This window comes from Sander vitreus, chromosome 15 (genome assembly GCF_031162955.1).
Source record: "Sander vitreus isolate 19-12246 chromosome 15, sanVit1, whole genome shotgun sequence".
Lineage (NCBI taxonomy): Eukaryota > Metazoa > Chordata > Actinopteri > Perciformes > Percidae > Sander > Sander vitreus.
Window position 1 is genome coordinate 22,849,636 of NC_135869.1, and position 26,016 is coordinate 22,875,651.

The 26,016-nt window shown below is 40.3% G+C and overlaps 1 protein-coding gene across 1 annotated transcript in view; it reads right to left on the reverse strand.

Moving 5' to 3' along the window:
- Nucleotides 1–3,351: 3,351 nt before the first annotated feature.
- Nucleotides 3,352–26,016, reverse strand: part of grapa (GRB2 related adaptor protein a) — a 36,197-nt gene continuing 13,532 nt past the window's right edge. The window contains exons 4-5 of the mRNA XM_078269632.1: nucleotides 20,503–20,671; nucleotides 3,352–4,742 (exon numbers count right to left, since the gene is read on the reverse strand). Of these exons, the coding sequence (XP_078125758.1) occupies nucleotides 4,557–4,742; nucleotides 20,503–20,671 (355 nt within the window). The 3' untranslated portion in view covers nucleotides 3,352–4,556. The remainder of the gene's footprint in view (nucleotides 4,743–20,502; nucleotides 20,672–26,016) is intronic.

A 26,016-nucleotide genomic window follows, 5' to 3' on the forward strand; every position in this document is an offset into this window, starting at 1 on the left:
TACATGTCATTAGATAATCTATAAAACTGTGGGACACAAAGAGATTACAGTAAAGGCTGAAGGGTGACATGTCTAGTACTTTGCATTAAGGAGGTATTATAAGCTGCTGCTCACTGTGACGTATTCATCCGTCAGTATGTCTATACATGCACATGTTGTCGGACTAACAGGAAAAAGGAAAAAACAACATTAGGGAAGTGGTCAGAGCTTGTGGTAAATGTTTGTTGCACTGACAAAGTAACAAACTGATTCAAACTGTCCTAGTTGGGATGTTAGTTTTGCTGCAAAGGCGTAATTCTAAAATGCTCCTAACACTAACATTGAGTCAGACTATGACTGTAAGGGCGATAACTTTCTAGAGTTGTTAAATGTGGCAAAAAGTGCAGGAAGAAAGGGACACGGCTTGGTTCGTCTTCCTGATTCCCTTTTAATTATTTCAAACTTCCTCTCTACCTGGTTGTCATTGCCACTGATTGTGGTTAGACCTTTTTTCAGTGTCAGGGCCTCAACAGCCAGAGGCTGTCAGTCAGTCAAACTGGTTCAACTGTTTTTTGTTGTATTTGCTTTTAACGCCTTTGCCTATCATCCATGTCACAACTCACACACCGTGCTCTTTTACTTTCACTCATTCACATTTGGTATAATGACACTCTGCCCTTCCATCTTTCCTTAGTAGCATATGCTTCCTCCCCTATTTTTGTCTCTCACTGTTTTTCACCCTTTAGCATTTATTTTTTTTATCTCTATCCTCATCCTGTCTCATTCCACTGCTGTCTCATAACTCTGCTTTTTATTCCACTTTCTTTCTCTCATTTGTTACATTCTACTTTTGTTCTTTGTGACAGTTTGTCTGCGACGTCTAGTATTCTTATGTTGCCTCACCTCTAGTGTATGACAGAAATATGTCATTGTGAATGTGTGTCAGTATCACACACACACACACACACACACACACACTTCAAAGTGACTCAGAACAGAAGAAGAAAGCAGCAGTACCTTTAACTCCTTTCTTCTTCTCCCCTGCTGGATGCCAGTGGTTTATTGACTAACTGTCATTGACAAGCCAGATGTGACTCTGTCAGTGTTAATGAAAGAAGTGGTTTGTTAAAAAAAAACAGAAGAGGAGACAAAAGAGTGAAAGAAAACACAACAGAAGTGATTCAGTCCAGAGGGATTATAGGATGTAACCCCTGCTTCCTGCTTCATTTCAAACATGACATCCTGGTGAGAGAAGCAGCGCTGCATTCCTCGCGTAGTACAAGTCAACTGTCAGAGTACACTGCGCTTACATTCTTAATGACATATTACTTAATGACAATATACATACAGTGTGTGTGTGTGTGTGTGTGTGTGTGTGTGTGTGTGCGCGCGTATCGGGCTGTTCATGTGTTGCACACATAAACGCACTTAGACGTAATACTTCTTGTTGTTAAATGCCAATGAGATCTCTTCTGGCGTGTACATGAGATACGACATTTAAAATCAGGTTGTCACACACCAATTCAAATGTCATTACCATATTAATATTGTAACACGGTATTAAATGCACTTCAGTGACACTAAAGAAGTGTTTGAAGGGCTGCAAGTAATGATTATTTTCATCATCAATTTAACTGATATCATCACTATTGTATCCCTTTTTGGGGGGGGGGATTAATCGTTTAGTCTGTTAAATATTAGAAACCAGTACAAAATTTCCATAAAGCCAAAGGTGAAAATTGCTGTTTTATCAAACTAAGCATACAAAATGTAAAGACATATCATTTACAATGATGTTGAGTAGAGAGAAGCCGAAAAACTGGTACCAGCAAGAGGCAAGACTAGACCATTTTACCTCATAAAAGACTTTAACTATTAATTAATTAAAACAGTTGGTAATTCATTTTATGTTAGTTGACTTGCAGATGAATTGACAATCGTTTTTAAACGTGTCAGCAATAATTGTGTGCACAAAAAGGCTTTTGACACTGGGGGGCCACCTTATGCTTACAGTGAAGGTATGGTCACATTAAACTTCTTCCCCATACACTTCTGTTGAAGCTAGCACGACCCGACTGATCTTATGAAGTGGCATATGTATGACACACCAATTCGTATGCCATTATTGGCATGTTATCAAGACGCACACTCGCTTTTCAGCATCTTTATCAACGCCTTTTGTCCTCCACTGACTTACATTACCTTGCGTGTGAATTGACATCGTAGCGAGTAGTATGAAAGGGCGAAAATCCGCATATGGAGGCTGGTCGGGGTGGTGGATGGGTAAACACAGGACTTTCACACAGGAGAGCGGGGATCGCGTCCCGCGTGTGTTGTTTCCTTACCACGTTTTTCTTTTCCTAAACCCAACCCAGTCTTCTTTTCCTATTCCCAACCGGTTTTTCTTTTCCCCCGCGTGTGACATGAAAACCAACCGTAGCCTCGCGATAACACGTAGCCTCACGATAACACGCTATGTGGCTTTAGAAAGTGCCGTGTATGTTTACGCTGTATACAGCAGAGATGTACACGTGGATAGCTCAAAATGTGTACAGATAACATGCCACTTGGCTTTAGGAAAGTGGTGTGTATGTTTACGCGAAGTCATGATGCCACGTTGGCACGACTGACAAATCCAAGCATGCCTTTGCACTTTTGGTGCGATCTCCAGCTCCAGTTCACTTTGACTGGGCAGATGTGCTTGATCGGCCAATGAAAACACTCATGCAATGTGTTCAAAGAAGTCATTATTCTAGACTGTTTCATCACCATATTCAGCACATTATCGCACTACTAGAATACAAGCGACTACACTGTGCTTACTCTAATAAATATGTATTTATAACTTGCATCAGTCGTATGACATCACATCCTTTTTCAGGACCGAGTGTGCGGGCAATTTCGTAGGATGGAAATATGTGACCGTGCCTTAATGCACAAAATGCACAGAATTCATTTTATGCAATTAACCTGCATTTTGTGACACACAGTGTGAAATATCATGGCAAATGTCATGAAATTGCAATTTACACATGGAATAAAGTGGTTAGTTTGTGCATGAAAGTTCATTCTGTGATATTTCAAGCAAGAAAAAAGAGGAACAGTGACTGTGATTTGAAACCGTGGACATACTGTATAGTTGGCTACAGCATGCAGAGGGGCTCACACATACTATCAAGTGGAACCTCACATAACCAATTTGTGTCAGTGTTTCTAGTCATTTACCTATTTATTTCACAGCTGAAGTGCTCTTTCACAGTGTAAGTATGTGTGTAAGTATTCTGTGTACACTCGTATATTCATATTACATTTCAATAGACACTTCTTTACAGAAATTAAAATGTTATTGAACAATAACGTCCAAGCTTCAAATTCAAAGAGGTAAATGTATCACTTTATTTAAATGATTTGTCATTACATGTTAAGGAAGATCGGCCCAAGTTCTTATGTTCGTTAACCTCATAAATTGTGGTTTTCTTAAACCATTCGTTGCAGCAGAAACAAAACTTTTTCACAATGATTTATCTTACTTGTAATATATGTATTCTAAGATTACACATGAATAAGAATAAATACATGGAAACAAACAAACAAATGATTCATAAATTCAGTTGAGCGTATTTGTTTTTAAGTTGTGTATTTTGAAACCAAGTGGCGTCTGGGCATTGTTCACCTCACTGGTCACTTTAACATTACAGTAACCTCCTTTACTGGTCCACAGAGCACAGGGCTACACACACACACACACACACACACACACACACACACACACACACACACACACACACAAACCTATATACACGTGCATTTAGTTTTCCTTTGCACACAATAGACATACTTAAAGTTTGCAAGTGTTCAGACCCACATGTTATACACTATCCCCTCCACACACACACACACACACACACACACACACAGTGAGAGTGCAATCTACTGTGTCAGTATCCTCAGAGTGTCTGGCCCAAATATTCACAACAATGACTCTCTGTGTCTCTCTGCTCAGCTCACCAGATCTCTTCGTGGGAACGGCAGCAAAATACTGGAGCAAATCGTAATTCCTCTTCAGTCGAGAAAACCTTGCCATTCCTCCACAACCTCCTATGGGCCACACACTCGTTTCCTTTCTTTCATGAGGTGTGTGTGTGTGTGTGTGTGTGTGTGTGTGTGTGTTGCTTTTGTTCAGCCTGCACCAGTGATAATAAGCTCTATTAATGATTATGCCTGGGGATGATTGTCAGTCTGTGTGTGCATATTTACAGTATGTGAGTTCTCCACAGTGTATAGGTCCAGTCATATGTTTTTTACATGATAAAAGAGTAAGTGGAGTTGTGGGATCAAGTGGCAGCGATTGATGAAGCCTGTAGCAGCTGATTGGGCAAGGCTTATGATTAACAGGTGGCATCACGATGGGGAAACCGGAGGAGTCATTTACATAATGAGCAGTGCAGTTGCAGCTTGTCAGTTCTCCAAAAGTGAATGGGCAAGTGCACAGCGGGGGAGCAGCGTGAGGGGGCGGGGTCATGACGGCTCACTGATGAACCTGTGGGAATGGCTGTGTATTTGATTGACGTGCCAGGTCATTGGCAGTGGTAAATGGGCTGGACGTACTCCGGGGGGAAGTAGCCTACGTGTCCGTGGCAACGGCCCCTCCAGCGCAGCGAATCGGAGCAGTCCATGAGTTCGATGACATCACCTCGCATGAAGCGTAGCTGGGACGGGTGGTGGGGGGCGAAGTCGAAGAGAGCGTGGGCATGATGGGGGCGCTGTGGGGGGAAATGAAAGAGGGAGGGAGAGAGGGATGGAGGAAAAGAGAGTTAATGAAAAATTGGCCTCGCAACTTTTGACTCGGTCTGTGTCTAAACAACCCCGCTAAATATGTAGCTACAGCTATAGCTACCAGTTAGCTTAGCTTAGCACAAAGACAGGAAAGAAAGAAGGGGAAAGTGCTACCCTTGCTGATGTTGTTAGCTTTGGACAGAGTCAAGCTACCTGTTTCCCCTTCTTTCCAGTCTTCATGCTAAGCTAACCCAGCTGCCGACTGTAGCTTTATATTCAGCATAAGCCGCTTTCCAACCAAGTAGTTACAGGGACAAAGTTATAGGAAAAGTCCACTTCTAAACAGATCTACGAACTACTCTCCCCCAAAACCGTTTTTTCCAATTGCATTCGCACTGGCCAAGTGGGGACTGGTAGGAGGGGTAAGGGAGTGACGCAAGCACGACAACAGTCTTTATAGCGTTAAAATCAGAAAATAAACACACCAATAAAAGTATGAACCAAATACTAAATCTAATGTATATAGCATATTTGACATAATTTAAACAAGTCTCCCGAAGAGAAACGGGTATCTCTCTCTCCCCCGCCTCTGCCTGATGCGCTGTGGACGTGTGTGTGTGTGTGTGTGTGACTATGTGTGTGTGTGTGTGTGTGTGTGTGTGTGTGTGTGTGACGGCCAGCCAGCCGCAGGACACGCTTGTGGAGTTTAACTCCGAAAAGACAGTTAACCACAGGTTCCCGTTAATCTTATGATGGACGTGTGTTGTGATATTTAAACAAACGAACCGTCAACGGCGAAATAAAAGCCTCTTACTTACGAGAGCGGTCTGAGAGACCTCCAGCTCACAGCGGGGTCTCTGAGCATAACTGGCCAAGCGACGAGCTAGCGGCCGGGGCAGGCGCCTGCCGGCTGTCGCCTCACTTCATGGAGCTTCTCAACTCCGAAAACTTTGAAGCAAATTGTCAATTCGACATTGATTTTCGCAGGACTGCCTATATTTGTAATCTAAACAGTTAATTTCTCGCCTAAAGTGAAATTAGTGATGAATAAGATGGCAAAAATTGTTAAAATTGTCCCGTTGTTGGTCTGTCTGTACCGGAAACCCTACACTCGTTCACCTAGGTTCATATGCTGAAAAGGGAAAAGAGAAAAGACCCTGCCCTGAAGTAGGAGCTGAAAGAGTTACAGGAACTGCGGCCAGAGGGACTTAAAAATCCCCAAATTGGTCCAGTCGGAACACGAGAAAAAAAGGGTTCTAGGAATTTTATGTTTTAGGAACTGCAAAAATCCCTCCGGTCGGAAAGCGGCTTATAGAGACATGAGCATCTTCTCATCTAACTCTCTGCAAAAAGAAAGTGCATTTCTAAAATATTGAGCTATGCATTAAACAAGACTTTGCTGTGTTATTCTCAACACTCCCTGTCCCGCTCATCAACAGGATAGGCTATAGATTTTAGGAAACAAAGAAGGTCATCGGTCCATCACAAACACTAAGCTTCTCAGTCTGTGAAAGCATACTGTATGTTGCAACTAGCCTCTTATGGCGTTTTTCCATTACATGGTACCTGCTCGACTCAGCTCGACTCTACTCGCCTTTTTTGGTTTTCCATTATGAAAAAAAGTACCTGGTATTAGCCAACAGGTACTTTTTTTAGATGTAAAATGTTGTGTCTAATTGAACAAACATCAAACCGATACTTTATACTGCATACTTCTTATGTTATTCTTATTTTAGAAATCATTATTCTTCACACATTTTAAAAATGTAAAATAAGAATTCAAAGCAATGTTTGAAGCCCTCTCTCTTTTGAAGGATTGCATTCTATTGGTTTGGAAAATTCCCCTTCGAATGAATACAAAAAAATCATGTTTGCTTGTTTTTCTCATCTACTACAGCGGACTACTTTTGCGTAACCTCGCAATATGTTTTGCATTACAAAGCAAAACTTTTCTTCTTCCATTCCTTCTGAGCCATGTGTCTATTTCCACTCAGCTGCCCAGCGCAATGAATCAGCTCGTTGCGTTTTACTTTGAGCTGGGAATAATGCTCATATACTGCTCAATGGGCACATTTGTATCTGATATAGGGTAGGCTATAATCAATAGACTATTTGTTAAATGTATAAAAACAAAAAGAGAATGTGCGATGTCAGAGGTTTGCATGATGTGGCGATGAACAAACACTGAATTATCAGAGAATCTGCAGCTCCCGAGTGTTACAAAGAGAGAACATTAGTTCAGGGACAAAAAAATGAAAATACAGCCTGCACTGTGGTTACAATCAACTATGTTCATTTTCACCTAAATACCACTCTGTAGACAAGATTGACAGCTAAGTTATATTTCTGATATAAGATGATGGATTTCATCTCATTTCATGAGAGAAATTGCCTGTTTGGATTTATTATGTTTTAATATTCTCTATTCTCATTTTTTACAGGAAAATCCAAAAAGTGATGTTTAGAAAACAGTACCTGTTGTTACATGTAATGGAATAGTTTAACATTTGAAGGTCCCATGACATGACAATTTCACTTTATGAGGTTTTTAACATTAATATGCGTTCCCCCAGCCTGCCTATGGTCCCCCAGTGGCTAGAACTGGCTATAGGTGTAAACCAAGCCCTGGGTATCCTGCTCTGCCTTTGAGAAAATGAAAGCTCAGATGGGCTGATCTGGAATCATCCCTTTATGATGTCATAAGGGATAAGGTTACCTCCCCTTTCTCTGCTTTGCCCGCCACCCACAGCTGCCCAGAGAATTTGGCCCGCCCATGAGGAAATAGAGCTACAACCATGGCTGCAAGCTGGTCAAGGCCACACCCCCACCCTCCACCTTGTCCCCCCTCTCTCCTCGTCAATAGCATTTAAAGCTACAGACACAGAAATGACACAGGAAATGCTCGTATTCTTTTTCTTGCCTAAGAATTAGATGATACGATTGATGCCACTCTATCTATCAATCTTCTCATCTCTCTTCAAGAAAGCGAATAAGAGCATTTCCTAAAATGTCAAACTATTCCTTCGTAAGAAGAAAGAAAAAATATTTCTTTGGGCTGTGTACCTCCAGGGACATTTCATATGATAATATATAACATAAAATATTCCCATGATGTTTATATTTACCATCCTGAGACCTTTATTTTCAATGCGTGCTAACCTGGCAATTGAAGTTAATTTTGTTTGAATAGATAAATACATCTTGATAAGGGGAGATCTTTTAGATTGGAGCTGCAATATGTGGTTTAAGTTGGTAAAGAGGGTGTGTATTTCATTAAAATTGCAAAGCTCTTCTCTTTATAGGCTTTGTTCATTATTTGGCTACACGCAGGCTTTATCAGGACAGAGCAGCTCTACGTGAACGGATTAAATAACAAAATTGTAATTTGTGGAGGCCATGAGAGAGAAAGAGAGAAGTAGAGTAAGACACTAACAGAGACAGGTAGACAGAGAGTAATACGTCCAGTATGATGTGTGTTAGGATGAGATACGAGTTCACACACACTCCTACTCAAAACAGCATTCAGTTAAACGTGTGATGTTTTTGTTTTATTCATGTCGATTCGCTGAGCTTTCTCTGTCTCACTGTGTTTTTCTTTGAGTTCTTTCTTCTCCCCTGATAGCCGGCCTCCTCTGATCTCTATTGACTGGTGAAGTAAAAGCAGTTTACATGTAAGAGTATAGCAGAATAAAAGCTATTCTATGGCTATTTTAAGGAGAGCGTCTTGAACTTAACTAACCTCTTAGCTGTCAGTTGCACTCCCACGGAGGAAAGTAGATGTGATATGAACTGTGAGGGAGCTGAGAGACTGGAAAGAATAATAATATTGTATTTTATATGTGTGTGTGCGTGTGTGTATACTTTGTTACCTTACTTAGGTAGAAATTTTGGGTATCTATACTTTACTGGAATAATTATTTTACAGCAGACTTTTTACTTCTACTCCTTACATTTTCACGCAATTATCTGTACTTTCTACTCCTTACATTTTAAAAATAGCCTCGTTACTCCTATTTCAGTTCGGGTTGTTTTCATTCCGGCTTGTCATCGTTCAAAAAAACACCAAAAAACACCAAAAACCTATCCAGATAAATCGCGTCATTCAGATAGAGTGAATTTGATTGTGGTTGGATGAGAAGTATAAACATATACCATTCCGACACCCTATTGGTTTGTACGCGATCCATCGCACCAGCACATGACACAAATCACGTCACACTCCAGCAAGGAAACAGCAGACTAGTACGAAGATGTCCATGGCAGAGACTCCAGAGAACTTGAGCGAAATGTCCCACCCAAGCACCAGCGAGGAGGTTGGTAGCCAGGAAGACCAGCCAACCCTTCTACATCCCTGGCCGTAGCCTACCTGGAAGAATTTTTCAAAATGGTTGGATGCAAAAACAACTCCTTTCGAATGCGCTGCAAGCTCTGCGCACCCAAGTACCACGAGCTAATTGTTTCCAAAACTCGCCGTCTAATTTGAAAAAGCATATTGATATAAGTTTTTTCCCCTTATATTACTTTTACTTTTAGACTTTAAGTAGTTTGAAACCAGTACTTTTATACTTTTACTTGAGTAAAAAGCTTGAGCTGATACTTCAACTTCTACAGAAGACTTTTTAAACCCTAGTATCTAGACTTCTACCTGAGTAATGAATGTGAATACTTTTGACACCTCTGGTGTGTGTGTGTGTGTGTGTGTGTGTGTGTGTGTGTGTGTGTGTGTGTGTGGGTGTATAGGTATAGTGTTGCAATTCTGGGCTTTATTGCCGTGGATTGCTTTGTCTTAGACCAAGGCCCAATATGATGTCATCCAGACAAACACACACACAAACACATTCACACACTAACCAGACAGCAGGATTACGATCAAGAGACACTGACACAACCTATCAATCCGACAAATCTATAAAACCCTCACAGACTTATACTTTATTGTTTCGCTGATCTAGTCTAGACCTCTTTTTAGAGTGTGTGCATGCACTCCGTTACTGTGTATTTGAGTGTGAGCGAGCATGTGTGTGCAGGCCTCTATTTGCTGTGTGACAGCACTGAGGAACAATGGTTTGGAAGGAGAAATATGGTCCGTCAGTATCAGCTGCACTCAGCTGCCTTGCCTTGTGATCAACGTCCTCATCAGCGCCTGCTCCAACCCAGAGCGAGCGCTGACTGTGGAACAAATTACTCTGTAACGTCAATGGACTACATCCTTAAACTACATTTGTCTTACATACACACACACACACACACACACACACACACACACACACACACACACACACACACACAGAGTGCATACATGTAGGGCAGCAAAAATAGCCTGTGACACTGCCTGTTACCAATCCAAAATGACAAGGTGTCAAAAAGAGGTTGAGGTTTTGCATGAACAGGCTTTCTGTTTGAAGTGAAATCTTCGAGACACGAGGCATTAGGGATCTGTTGGGAGGAGAAATTAAAAAATATAGATACAGAGAGTTATTTCCCACTCTGCCATCGAGAGATAAGAAGTGATCTAGGGCCACGTAATGAGCTGGTGTGGAATTAGTTTGGAAAGACCAACCACACAATAGGAGGGACAAGGAAAAAAAAGCACTGCAAAGGAATTGCATGGATTCCGATTAAGCAGGTCCTTCACAGACTAAGTCTGTGAAACTGACCCATATAGTCAAAAACTAAAAGAGACTGTGATCGTGTGGTGGTGTCAGAGACAGTGAGGAAGGATTATTTTCATGAATCATTTACAGCACACGGGTTGAAGTTTCTCTATAATCCTGCTTTCATGCATTCATTTAATAATCCAAAGTGTTTTTGTGCTGTTAGTGTCACTGCCTAACATTTGGGTGAAGTAAAAATTAAATAGTGTGCGGGTAACTAACACATAGAGCATACACAACAATGTTGCAAAGACAGGAGTTACGGAATGACTTAGTGGGAATTTAGGTATAACGTACCAGGCAAGAAAAGGTCTGCAACTTGCAAATTAAGTTGTCTTGTTATCTCTCTGGCATCATAATTTATGTAATTTTAATTGAGTGAAGACTGTGTTGTAAGGTTTGTAGAGACATGCTCAGTGAGACACTTTCAGTGGGCGTTGGAGCTTTGTTGATGCCGAAAGCCAAGACGAAGCTCCACAGATACAAAGACAAGCTGACCATGACTTTAAATAAAATGACAGACGGTATGGATCCAAGCTAATTGTAATCTTTCTAATGTGTTTTTAATCTGCAGATAACGGAAGGAAGACCTCTGACTTGAATTGCTGATGATGACCGTGATATGCTATAAATCTTAAGATAATGAAGAAAATATAGGATGGAGTTTTTATATGATCGTGTGTCTTTGTTCTGCTGCCAGACCAAAGATAAAGATACAAAAAAACAGGCTGTAGAAACACATTCAGGAGAAACTAAAAGCAAAAATGATTGTATGAAAAAAGCCAGTATCTAAGATGCATTTCAAAAAATTACTTTCAATCATAGGAACAAGGTTAGTCTAGCTTTTGAATTAATTCAAAACTGAGATGAGTCCAAAGTCGGTATAATTTGTGACACAACTGTGACATAAACAAATATAACTTTGCTTGTTGCAAAATCATTGTCTATTTGTATTGTTCAAATAGACAACTGAAAATGTACAATTTACCACTTAAAGCTCTCATTAAAACAGTTACAGAGTAAACAAGGCTACAGATATAAAGCTATGACTAAGCTGCTGTGATCTTATTTGGAATGGCAGATGTTTTCTAAGGCTACATAGCCATGTAGGTAAACACAGCACCTTCATCACGCCACCTCAGCTATGGGGCATGTTGTGATCCAGATACATATTACCTCAAGGCCATGGCAGAGCAACATTGTGACCTACAGTACAAAAAAAGTCACAGACAGCACGCTAATGTTGGAATGATAAAAGACTACTGTACATATACATGAAAGAAAAAGAAAAGATAAAGTCATTTTTTTCATGTATCCTGGTTTGTTCATTGGCCAATTTGAGATGGACTCACAATACAGTTTTTAGGACTGTACAACCATGTATGTGAACAAGGCCCAGCTGGCACACAACCCTTATTAGAGCTTAATATTAATATAGAACAGCAAGGTAACTCATGACCACATCAGTCAGACCCGAGGCAGAATAACATACAATAAGTACTGTATACTGCCCTGATGGACCTTACTGTAAAGAAGCATATTCCTGACAGCCTTTCGTGACAGCCTTAGTTCTGAGCTTGGGCAAATCCTTGTTCATCATATAAAGAGACCTACAGTATGTAGGACGTATCACATCATAGGATAATGGAATAAAATATGATGGGAAATAAAATGAATGAATGATCTGCTAATAAAGATGTATAATTCCATCTAAAGCTACAATCTGGGCCTTTACACTGAAGAGCAGTACTGTAATTATTTTGTGCAATTCATCTCTTAACTTGTTGGGAGTCCAGTATGGTTTGAACGCTGACACTTTGTAACGGTTAGGTAAATTGAAAAGCATTAAAGCACATTTAAAACATACGTTTCAACATAAAATGTTATTATGAATGGAGCAATCGCAGCCTAAATATTAGATGCAGACCTGTGAATAAACACACACAATCACAATGGATATATCTCTAGAGCAGCTGTGAGGATGTGGGTGGGCCAGCTAAGTGAGTAATGTTCTCCCTTTGTTAAAGAAAAACACCAGCCATTCAAAAAATATTAATATCACCTGTTAATTTATCACAAATGCACGGCAAATTGACTAACTTGGTACAGCATCACAGATTAGCCTACATTAAAATGTAATGGTGAGAATAAATGGAGTATAAAATAGCAATGAAATTAACAAGCATTAGCATTCTGTTATGGTCTTAAAGTTGCTTAATGACAGCAATAAATGCCTATAACACAGGAAAAGAGTGCAGCATCTGTCTTTATTTATCCAGTAATCAAATTTAAAGTGTTACTTTGCTTTTGTCCGAAGTCATGACAGATAGATCCAGTGGCAGTAGTGGAGAAGATGATTTGGATGACTGCTAGTGGCATTCTGAGCGATTAGTGTTATTATGGTACTATTGTATGCAAATGTCATGACACCAGCTCCTCAGTTGAGAACAGAGGACGGATGTTGGTGGTGCACCAACAGAAACTACTGTATGAATATTAGAAAATCAAAATCTTAAGAAAAACCAAACTGCTCAAAAAGTTCAGAAGCTGGTGTTTTTTGATGTGTTAGTGGCTCACAGTAAAGAGATTAAAGAGATTTAGATTGTGACAGTATTTAGGTCATACTGTTTTTCATTCTCCCATGAGATAGCTGTCGTTATCTCCCATAACATCATGACGCCCTGAAGCTAAATTCTTCGCACCTGCTCCATTTGCGTTTGGTCGAGGTGTGCAACATCACCAAGGATTTAGAATGAAACATGAAACTGTTTAGGTGTGAGGCAGGATGTTACTAAATAAGGACTACATTTGCGAGAAGCTAGTTTGTAAAAATAAAAACCTACTTTTTGGATCAAAACCTGTCATCCTCATCTGAAAGTCCCCTGTCCTGCCAGGTGAAATATTGCAGCAGTCTGGCTGAATAGATGGACATTATGAGAAAAAGCCATACCTCTGTTTTATATAGCAAAAAACCCCCATATAAGTTATAAAATTGAGTTTTAGAAAAATGACTTGGTGAAACGGCCAAATCCTGCTGACTTTAATGCCACACTTCACTCCATTGCACGTATACAACAGCAGGTATATGAAGAGAGGCGTGATTCATTGAAGTAAAGCTCACACATTTATTGAAGTAAAGCTCACACATCACAAAGATCAATGAATGTGGATCATCTTCTAGAGAACATACGATTCAGACAGGCTCAACACATTTCAGCCAATCAGATTTTCTTCAAGCTTGTGATGATGATGTGGCCATGAAAACATTGAACTGTATTGATATTTTGCTATATATTTTATTCTTTTTGAAATCATGAACCTATTCGTCTATGCATTCAACATTGTATGTGCTCTTGAAATTGTAGTATATTCCAGAGTATGGCCTTGCCAAAATACCAATACCAGTTTGAAATGTTTCAAATTAATTCTGGCTGGTCACAAACACAGGAAGATCTACAGTATGTGCATATGTGTTTCTGTGTTACTTCCTCTTTCAGCAGTTCTACAGCACTGCCTTGAGCATTGGCCTCTCAGCTCCTCACTTCCTATCTGATCACCTCAAAAATAGCCCAAAGCAGCAGTGGCTAGCTATCTGCAGGCCAGCACCTTGATGTCAGTGCCTCTTCACTTCTTTTTATTGACTTGCATGCAGTGCAACGAGCTGATAGTTAAGTGCAGGGTTTGATTTCCAAGCAAAATTAACCAGTAGAGTCAAATAACTGGTTACAAACAGACTCGATACAAAAAACCAAACAGGTGGTAGCTAAATCTCTGCTTTAGAGTTGCTTTTGGGCTGATGCCTTCTGAATTAGGGTACGACAGAAGACAAACAACAACAAGCAACTTGGTCATTTTTGTTTTCATTTGAAATTGCAGCTCTGCTTTTAGACTGCATTTTAAAGTATTCTTTACCATGTGGTAAATGGACAAACTTTTATTCTTGCTCACATTCTTGACGTAATCAAAATGAATATGAAACAGATACAATTGGAGGAGAACTGAAGAACTGGCAACTGTGTAACACTAGACCACGGAGGTCATGTGGGATTTTTACATTCCTTTATTAATCTTGATTACTAATAGAGTGATGGGTTAGTCACCAAAACTGGCGAGAAGCAGCTAATGTGACCTTAATGTAACATGTCATTATGTTAATTCTTTGACTTTAACACGCTATGAAGCATAGTGCAATACGCCCATGTCCATTACTTATGAGCAATAACATAAAGAATATGTAATGTAATATATGTATGATTGATATTACTCTTATGTTGTTACTTAAAAGCCTCTCCCTGGACAAATTAAAGTTAAAGTTATAGTCAAAACCTGCTCTAAAATTATTGGATATATATATATATAGTCTATTCCAGTTTACTGTGTTATTACTGACCTATATCACTAACCAGACCACAATTTGCACTAACTGTATATTGACTCTTCACTACATCTCAGCATTTATATAGACTGTCTATTCATATATATTGCATTATAAGTGATCAACATCACTAACTAGATCATAATTTGCACTTACTGTTTTGTTTTGTTTGACTCTTCACTACATCTCAGCAATGTTATTGACTGTCTATTCATGTATATCGTGTTATTACCATATCACTTTCGCATATCAATCATCTTACTTACACCTGACTTTGCATCGGCTTTGTAATTCTTACTTAATCTGCACTTTATGTAGCCTATTGTATTCTGTATTCTTGTATTGTATTGCATGTGAAACTGTATGTTGTGTATGCACGCTTATGCTTTTCTTGGCCAGGTCGCCGTTGCAAATGAGAACCTGTTCTCAACGGCCTACCTGGTTAAATAAAGGTTAAATAAAAAAATAAAAACAAAACTAGTCTTTTATCCATTCTGCAATTTGACTTTTAAATGGATACAATCTATTTTTTGATTATTGTGTGTCTGCTTTCTAGGGTGTAGGTCTATACATGTATGTAGGCTTGTGTGCTGTTTTTTATGTGTGTGTTGTCTGTTGCTGCCCTTAACTAATTGCCCCTTGTTGGATTAATAAAGTTGTTGAATTGAATTAAGCAGTATAAGTTACTCCTCAGCTTGATTGAATGTTCATTGTGCACTATATTGCCAAATGACTCAACCTATATCCTGAAAAGGTTCTGTCAGTCAGTCTCTAGAAAGAAAATCGTGGTAATTTATGTTTTACATTTTTTTTAAATGCAACATTTAAAAAAAAAAAGATCATTCATTTATGATTGTGTATTCAGAAGCCTGCAACAAAATAAATATAAGTCATCCTGATGGGGGACATACATGTCCATACCTAATTTCCTGGCAATCCATCCAACAGTTCAGTTTTTTTTAGGTATTTCACTCAAAACCACAAATGTCAACCTTTTGGTGTCGCTAAAGGAAATGTCAGAGGATCACCAGATATTTTAGGGTCCATCCTCTGGCGACCATGATTGCTTATACAAACAGCAATCCATCCAGTAGTTGGTTAGTCTGGACCAAAGTGGTGGACCGGCAGACTGTGAGCCAACCCTGGAGCCATGCCATAGTCAAAATATGAGTTTACCCTGCCTGTTGTAAATCCTAATACCACTTCACATGTGTCACCTCTCTGTGATCAACTCTGCACAATCAGTTCCCTAATGAATGGCTGGTTTATTCTAAGGTGCCAGGGTTCATGTGATGAGTATTAGCACATGGCTTGTGGTACAGTGATATACGAACATGCTGTCATGTCAGAATCGCTGTGGATCACATCCCTCCACAGCGAGCGGCTTCGCCTGCCACTCCCAGGAACACTTAACATGCAATGTGATCCTCTTTGCATAATGACTTCACAATAAGCAACAACAGCTTCTCCCATGGTGACGCCATCATGGGATCTACCTGTCATTTTAGATTGTTCTCTCACTAAACCTGACATAAATTTGGGATACGCCTTTGAGTAACAGATGGCACATTGTTTAACTACCTGATTCACTTACCAGTACATTGAAAACAGGATGATAGAAAGTGTTGTATGTTGACACATTTGTGAAATTGGATATTGGGCTAAATGAATAAAATTGCCTTCATCTGACTTAAAGGGATACGTCACCGATTTAGCATTTAGCTTTGTATCAGTAGAAACCCGGTAGTATTTTTGAATGACCGTGTTTCTCTCCCTCCTGTCCCCCTGTGAGGGGAGATCTCTGTATTGTGGGTCTGGAAAAAAGCCTCTTATGACACAAAAATCTTCATTTTGTGTCATAAGAGGCTTTTTTGCCCAGAGGCTATGGACTACAGTCCAACTTCCGCATATTTCAAACCCGCCCATAGGGGGTTGGACTCCGGCATTCTCCGAAATTCCACACAAAAAAACGAGTGTCAGCCATCTTGAATCCTCGCGTAGCTTTAGTGGCTTCTCAGCATCAAAACTTTAGATAGATAGGTTTATTCATCCCGAAGGAAATTTTAGAACAACAATTATGTGCATTCAAACTACCGCACACGTGTACCACCGGGATACATTGGTACAGATCGGAGATATGCAGGACACTTTATTACAGACGGAATACTCAACACAGCTTCGCCCGCCTGCTATGGAGACCAGCGGTGCTGATCGAAGCCTCTGGCCAGTAAAGGGACATCATCAGCGGCGGACGTTGAGCGAGTTTGCGGGTGGAAAACTAACGTTAGCCGGCCATCTGTTTCATCAATCCTGCTTGCAAGTGTCTGCTCATTAGACAACAAACTGGACTACATCCAACTTCAACGAAACTCCCAACGCGAGTTCAGAGACTGCTGTGTTTTTGTTGTTGTGGAAACAACTGCTATGACTAGTGGAGGTCAGCTGTGTTAACACAGACTGCCTGCCGCAGAAATGGGGGTGCTTGTATCCAACTAACTGCTAACTGCTGGTGGAGTTTGTGACTGTTAAATGCCGACCATTCTACATTACACGCAAATTTGTACCAAGCGCTAATGCTAGTAGCTAGCTATGTGTTAGCTGAACCTTATGGAGCATATCATGTGTACTAAATGTAGCCTGTTTCGTATGTTGTTTTTATATAATGTTTTCATATATTTTAATTGTGTAACCAATTGAGCCACGGTGAAACGTCGTTTCGTGTATATGGTTGAAATGACAATAAAACAGACTAAAGTTGAGTTGACTGTCTCACTGTCTGTCTGTTTGTAACGGTAGGCGTGGCTTGGGGGTAGAGGCTAAAGCAGCGAAGCAAGTGCATTCTGGGATTTGTTGTGTTTCATCCACATGAGCAAAAAACACATTTTCTGGCTTTTCTCGGCCTAGAAGCCACCAATGTCTAAAAAAAATTTCACATTTCTACTACATAAGTGACCCAATTTAAAGATATATTCATCTTTCCAACGGTGAAATATCCCTTTAATTAGCTTATAATTGGTGTAGCTAGATGAGTAAAAACCAGAAACTAGCCTCATTAGGTGTCTGACGTACAAAGGTAAAGTGGCCTAAACACAACTAGCTAAAGAAATGTTCTGTTCAAACTTGATATGTGGCAACTTAATCATCTAAATAATTGCCTGTCACATCAGTTTTCTTTAGCGCTGCGGTTCTCACTCCCTCTGGCTCTGTGTCAAAGATGACTGATTTGGTTGTGCTCCAAACCGACAGCAGTCCTGTGATCTTTCATTACAAGCTGCACCTCTACGTCAAACCCTGCTGCCACACTCACAGCTGCAGACAAATTCACCAACATATGGAGTGTTCCTATTGCTTTAAAAACTGGTTATGCCTTAAAGTCATCAGAAAATGAAATATGAACCCCTGGGTAGCTTGTTATGTCTGTAAAAACTGATTTGACAACAGATAGAAAAATACACTCTTTGTCAAAAGTGTCACCCGATACTTTACTTAAAGGTCCCATGGCTTGAAAATGTCACTTTATGAGGTTTTTTAACATTAATATGAGTTCCCCAGCCTGCCTATGGTCCCCCAGTGGCTAGAAATGGCGATAGGTGTAAACCAAGCCCTGGGTATCTTGCTCTGTCTTTGAGAAAATGAAAGCTCAGATGGGCTGATCTGGAATCTGCTCGTTATGAGGTCATAAGGAGGAAGGTTACCTCCCCTTTCTCTGCTTTACCCGCCCAGAGAATTTGGCCCACCCATGAGAAAGAGAGAGACATCATGGCTTGCAAACAAGCAAAGTGGCAGTTGGTCAAGGCCACACCCCCACCCTCCACCTTGCCCCCCCTCTCTCCTCCTCAATAGCATTTAAAGCTACAGACACAGAAATGGCACATACTAAGTAAAGCTCATTGTGGGACTGGCTCTAGTGGCTGTAATTCTGCACCAAGGCTGAATTTCGGGAAAGAAACTTCAAATACAGTATTAGGGGACCACTAAGGTCTATATAAAAGAGACTTCAGATACAGTATTAGGGGACCACTAAGGTCTATATAAAAGAGACTTCAGATACAGTATTAGGGGACCACTAAGGCCTATATAAAAGAGACTTCAGATACAGTATTAGGGGACCACTAAGGTCTATATAAAAGAGACTTCAGATACAGTATTAGGGGGACCACTAAGGCCTATATAAAAGAGACTTCAGATACAGTATTAGGGGACCACTAAGGCCTATATAAAAGAGACTTCAGATACAGTATTAGGGGACCACTAAGGTCTATATAAAAGAGACTTCAGATACAGTATTAGGGGACCACTAAGGTCTATATAAAAGAGACTTCAGATACAGCATTAGGGGACCACTAAGGCCTATATAAAAGCATCCAAAAAGAAGCATGTCATAGGACCTTTAATCTCTGATGGCTTAAATACAAGAGGGGTGACGAAGGAGACAGAGACTGGTGACAAGAATCAGACTGATCTCATGAAGTGGCGTATGTATGACACGCCAATTGTTATGCCATTATTGTCGTGTTATCAAGACGCATACTCGCTTGTTAGCGTGTTTATAAACGCCGTTTGGCCTCCATTGACTTACATTACTTTGCGATTGCGTGTGAATTGACACCGTAGCGAGTAGTATTAAAGGGCGAAAATCCGCATAGGGAGGTTGGTCGGGGTGGAGGATGGGTAAAACACAGGACTTTTACACAGGAGAGCGTGATTGTGTCCCGCGTGTGACGTTTCCTTCGTGTCCCTTTCCTTTCCACGTTTGTTCTTTTCCTAAACCTAACCCTGTTCTTCTTTTCCTAATCCCAACCCGCGTGTCACGTTTCCTAAATCCAACCCCGTTCTTCTTTTCCTAATCCCAACCGGTTCTTCTTTTCCTAAACCCAACCCGCGTGTCACGTTTCCTAAACCCAACCGTAGCCTCGCGATAACACGCCACGTGGCTTTAGAAAGTGGCATGTATGTTTACGCTGAGACGTTGCAGACTGCCGTTTGCTGTATACATCATAGACTTACGCGCGGATAGCTCAAAATGCGTACAGATAACACGCCACTTGGCTTTAGGAAAGTGGCGTGTATGTTTACGTGAAGTCATGATGTCATGTTGCAAGAACAGATGTGTTTTAAATTCATTAGAGAGATTGAAATTGACATTGCAAAATAAATTGCGCAACGTCACTGCTGTGGTTTTAGGTGAATTCTTGGGAAAAGGTAAGAAAAGATCATTTTGCTAGATTCAAAACAGTAACAGATTCCTCAAATGAGTCAGGAATCAATTGGAATTACAAAATATTTTAGGGGGAAATAACCTGTCAGTCTGAGAGGAAATCGATGGAAGAAATGAATGGAAATGAATCACTGATGTCAAAATGTATGTAAATGTATTTGTGTGGGAGATAACAAAATTATTATTTTCTTTTCCCAAAGAAAATGTATTCTATGATCTCAAGCTACATTTTTTTAAAATTATAATCATTAATGAATTGCCATTTTTTATTATATTCTCTCCAGCTTTTCTTTGTGAGTGTGTACGAACCAGTCACAGTTGCACACAGGATGGATTTTAAGGGTGAAAACATCCTGTTTAATTACTCATTAAACTAATAATAAGATACTTGTGCTTTTCGCTTTGTCTGCTTTGGTAAAAGAAAAAGAAGAAGAAAAAAAAAGTGTGGGAAGTACGTAGGTGTTGAAAGAAAAGGACACAAACAAACAAACAATGCTCACCCTGGCGAAGTGCTCAGGGTCTCTCAGAAAGACGGTCCTCTCCTTAGCGATGCTGTTGCTATGGTAGAACTCCACCAGCTCATTCAGAGAGGAGAAGAGCTCGTCCCACACGTAGTACTGACAGCAGCGATCCTGCAGCACCTTGAAATGCTGAACATGGTCCCCATAACTGCAAAATAAACACAGAGAAAGAAGCTTAAAATGATTTCCCCATTAAAGGCACATCTGACGTGGGTTGATATTATGATATTAGGTGCTGCTTTAGCCTCATAACTTTTAATATCTGTTTGACCAAGTAAAATGAAATATAATTCTGCCACTGCATCGGCCATTTCCTCTCAAAATTAATTTAGCGATATATGGGTGGGTAGTTTAGAAAAAAACTGTCCAGTACTATAGCTGCCATGTCGTGTGTGCCCAGCTCAGTCTCCTAAAAGTAATGTTCCCATACAACTAAACTGCATTCTCAATTATGTTTCTGTCTTGGCCTTTTAGTCCTCAAAGCTACGCCTTTAAATCCACAGCTGTCAGCTGTTGGGGCTGGCATGCATTTAGTGCAGTCCTGTTCATTTGTCTCCCTTAAAAAAAAACCTTGGTCAAAACAGACAGTGAGACAACACTAAAACAGCTAAAACAATATAAGACAGAGGACAAATTGACCACATTTATGAAGAGAAACCCACATCAATGCTAATTCGACTGACTAATAAGCGACTGACCAATAATTTGTCATTTAAAGAGCAGATAATGACATTTACATGGGTTACTCTTTGGGTCTGGGGGATTCTGTGCAAAGCAAATGATGTCAAACATAATCACCATTTAGATGTATTAGTAACATTTCATATCATATTGTGATTAATACAGGTTTGATAGAAGAACATAATTATTTAGCCTAATAAATAAATAAAATGAAGCCCATGGCAAAAAACTAAAATAGCCACAGTGTTGGAGTGCATTCTTTGTTGTTATGATTAAAAGAGTTTGGCCAGTATTCATTGGCAATCATACCTGCTCCCCTATCCTGCTCTGTGGTGGTTGCTAAGGAACTTGCCAGTTTATCTTTAGAAATCTGGACACCTCACCACGATCATACGGTTATATAACAGCATCCAATATGCATCGGAAGTCAATATAACTCCCGCCTGAACTCTCCCACATTTCTAAACACATCACATACAGTAAGTGGGTGAGTATGTGTGTGTGACTTATTTTAATAATGGTTAAACTCTCATTTCCCATGTTCAGAATAAAAAGATAATGCGGAGTAGAGCACGGGTCGGAACCTTTTTAATATGAAGTGCCATTTTAAAATGTTCATGTCTAATCAGCGTGACATGTCAGCATTAAGCCTGCCATCATCTACCGAGCTCACTTAGGCAGTGTTATTTTTTTTCCCTTTGCACCGCATTCTGTGAAGAAGGCAACGAGTACTAGCCAATCAGAGGCAGAATAGGGCGGGTGTTCATGGAATGTGGATGGGGAAAAAGTCAATAAAACTACCGTTAATAGCTCTGCTCCTGCCGATGGCTGCGAAAGAGATAATTTAGCATGCGGATTTGAACATTTTTGAAAAAACGCACTTGCACACTTATTGCTAGTGTGCCATTGGTAGAGCTACCTAGCTGCCTAAGGTTGCGGTAGCTGCAGTAGAGGAAAACAGTGTTACCAATTGTAAAAAAGAAAAGACAAGAAACCGTCAAATATAGTGGATTCTGGGGCGCCTGGATAGCTCACCTGGTAGAGCGTGCACCCCATGTACACAGGCTCAGTCCTCGCTGCAGCGGCTGCAGGTTTAATTCCGCCCTGCAGCCCTTTGCTGCATGTCATTCACCCTCTCATTCCCCTTTCATGTCTAAGCTTTCCTATCAAATAAAGGCCTAAAATGCCAAAAAAAATCTAAATATATATAAGATTCCTCCTATAAAAGACATGCCCTTATTCTAGAATAAACACAATATAGCACTTGTGGTTTGACCTCACCAAACTCCCCCTCTAGCTAGTCTGAATTGCACTGCTTCAAGCTCAGAGAAAGTAAATGAGCGTCGGCTTGTTTCAGACAGAATTCCTTTCTCTATTCAGACACTGAGCTCTATGAACAAGCAAGGCTGGCTCCCTGATGACTGGATGGCATTCAGCTAACCCTCCACCCTGCCCTTCTTTCTCTGCTTTCTCCATTTCACCCAATGTGTCCTTGCTTCCCCTCTTCTCACCCTAAGTCAGTCTCCAAAAAAATCAATGAAACTGTAGGGAAGTGTAAAAAAAAATAGAGGATGCTTTTTAGCAAAACAAAAACATTATTTCAAGCCAAATGTAAAGTTTTTTTTAAACTTATTTTTTGGATTGGCACAGCCTTTGAACATTAACTAATTCTGTGTGTCTTTTCCTTTGCCTTTTGGGTCTGTACTCCTCTCTGTGTTGCTCTCACTCTTCTGTATTATCTGACTTCTATCTAACTTTTAACCCTCCCTAACGCTGTGACTATTGTTATCGGCTCCACTCTGTCCCCACTGACTAACACACAAAATTGTGATCTTTAATGAATGATTCTATCAGCCCCATCGTTGTCCCCAGTCGTCATGACGCCATCTGCTGCACCCTACTGGTTGGGCTTTGTTACTGCCACCAGCTGTGCAGCTGTTTATCTGATTGAGACAAACAGCTGCATTGGTACCTGGGCCAGTGCCCTCACCGGATAGGAAAGTAGCCTACATGACAAGGAGAAATGAAAGAGAATTTTGATTCTGTGGAGGTAGAGATTAAAGTCAGGATGTAGACTGGGCAAGGACTTTCCCTTAAGGGGTTTCACAACAATGTAATGAATAAAACACATCAAACATTTGAAGGAAGGACAAAGGGAATTTTGAGTGGGGCTGTACACAGTTCACCCCATCTAGTTTAGATTTCCTGCAGCTGTTATGTGATAGTAGGCTAACAATGCTAGGGCTGGGTATTGCTCAAATTACAATACCAGTAGCAAAACCAGTAACCTTAAAGTGATACCGATACCAGTAGTACTTTATTTGATACCTTTTTTATTGCTACTTCATTCAATACCCACCATGTGAATGGAGGATACAACTCTTCACGTTAAACTGCCAACAAATACATTGCGTTCGACTTCACCACACCACAGACTGTGTGGGTTGTACCTGCTGCGGTAGTAGGCCAATCACATGTCGCATTATCAAAGAACATTTGCGGTGATTGGCTGCGAGCAGAACCATACAAATAGTATTATTTTCTCTATCTGGGTACAAAAAATAATCAAATGCAGGTATCGTTTTATTACGGGCTGGGTTTAGGGCTGGGTATTACGATACCCAGCCCTAAACAATGCCATGTCTAACATATAGCTTTTGATTGTTTTGGGTTGATTATAAAATATCTTTTTAAAAATCCCTATCGAGTCTATAGCTTAAAATGATCTGTTGTCCTGGCTAATAAAACTGCTCCAAATCCAAAAACATGAACAACTTTTCTTTTTTTAATCAGGGTTTAGGCCTAGGCTACTTCCTGGTGGAGATTTCCATTTCATTCAAGGGTTGTTTGATTGACATTAAGCCAAGGATAACATGCACGCACGCACGCACGCACGCACACACACACACACACACACACACACACACACACACACACAATCTAATCTCACTGAAAATAAAAAGCACAATGCAATAAAAATGACATAGAAAGTTACAAGTTGGTTTTCACAAGGTGCATCAAGGAAGATGTTTTCCAGAAAATGGACAGATCTCTGGCAGACTTATGCCAGATAATATATGAAGGAATACTTAGTTAACTTAGGATGGTGGATACGTCAAACAAACATAGGACTTTCAAGCAGGAGCCTGGGGTTTGTGTCCCATTTGAAAAGAAAAGTAAACAGCAAGTTTTTTTTTTTTTACTTTACAGACCAACAGAACTATGTCACGTTCTGCGACGCCCGCAAACACAAGTGAAGTAATGTAAGGCCTAAGCCTACTACGTAACTGTTTCAAACCGCAACGGTTACGTTCTCTGGTTTAGATATGAGGACGGAAAACTGTGGGTCTCATTGGATGGCAAGTATAAACAACCAATATAATTGTATGGTTTGGAGAACTTGTTAAAACGAAAATCTCTTTTGTCTGTAAAATCTATGAGATCATTTTATGACAGATATATGACAGACAATTGAACTATTCAATTGCACGATTGAATATAATTTAGTTAACTCGCGATTCATCTTAATGTTTTTTTTTTGGTGATCCCCTGGATGTTAGAGCACTTTACGGTTTCCGGTAGCCATCCACAAACTGCTGTTGCTGCTGCATCACGTCCTGATTTCCCAAACTACAGAGCGGCCCGAGGCCCAAATCCAAACAACAAGCCTGCAAAGACAAGCTATCTCAGCTTCATGCAGCACACTGAACACCTTCCCAGGCGAAGACAAACTGTAACACGAAAAATTCACATCATCACCTCCTACACGCTATTATAAGGTCAAACGCACAATGGAAAGTTAATAATAGTATTTTTTTACTCACTTTGCTCATATTGGGAGTTGTTTCCTCATCATCATGAATCATCATTATGATCACTGAGTAGCGGGCAACAAAAACATTGTGGAGAACACAAACTCTAATTTATATGAACAATTACCAGCAGTGGCTTGCAAAAGTGAAAAAAAAAAAAAAAAAAACTTTAAAGAGTGAGAAGAATGAGGAGAAGCGAAAACAAACGTAATGTTGCAGCTATATCAGTGGTAGGTGATGCCATGTAGACGTTTTTATTAATTATTACACAGAGACATCAGAGAACCAGTGTGCATAACACAGACAGCATCTGTCTCAACTTGATCACAAACTCTCGCTCACACACACACACACACACACACACACACACACACACACACACACACACACACACACAAACCTCTCATCTCCCTGAACCAGTGTAATTAAGGCCCACAGCGATAGAGATTATTTTCTTTTCCCAACTAAAAGGAAACGGGTGAGAGAGATAGAACACATAGAGAAATATATGCTGTAGATGAGGACAAATGTAATTTATAAAACTTTTACTCTGTCTGCGCCAGTACAACTCAAGATGCTTGAAAGTTCTCTGTCCACCTTTCTCTCGAATTTCTCTCCATCAATCTAGTTTCACTTCCCTGTTCTCTCTGTGTCTCTCATCCTGCCAACCCCCCTTCTCTAATCTGCTGTTCAATTTCTAAACCGCTGCAGATATCTTGAATGTAACACTGCACCACTGACACCTCCAGCTGTCAATGTGTGACTGTGTGTGTGTGTGTGTGTGTGTGTGTGTGTGTGTGTGTGTGTGTGTGTGCGTGCATGCATGTGTGTGTGTATGTTTATCAGTAACTGATGGTCATGTCAAGGAGTTATCAGAGTGTGTGTCAGCCCATATGCTCGCTGCAAATCACAGATTATCAGCATTTACGTGTGTGTGTGTGTGTGTGTGTGTGTGTGTGCGTGTGTGATTTTTTTGTAAAAGTGTGTCAACCAAGCGTGT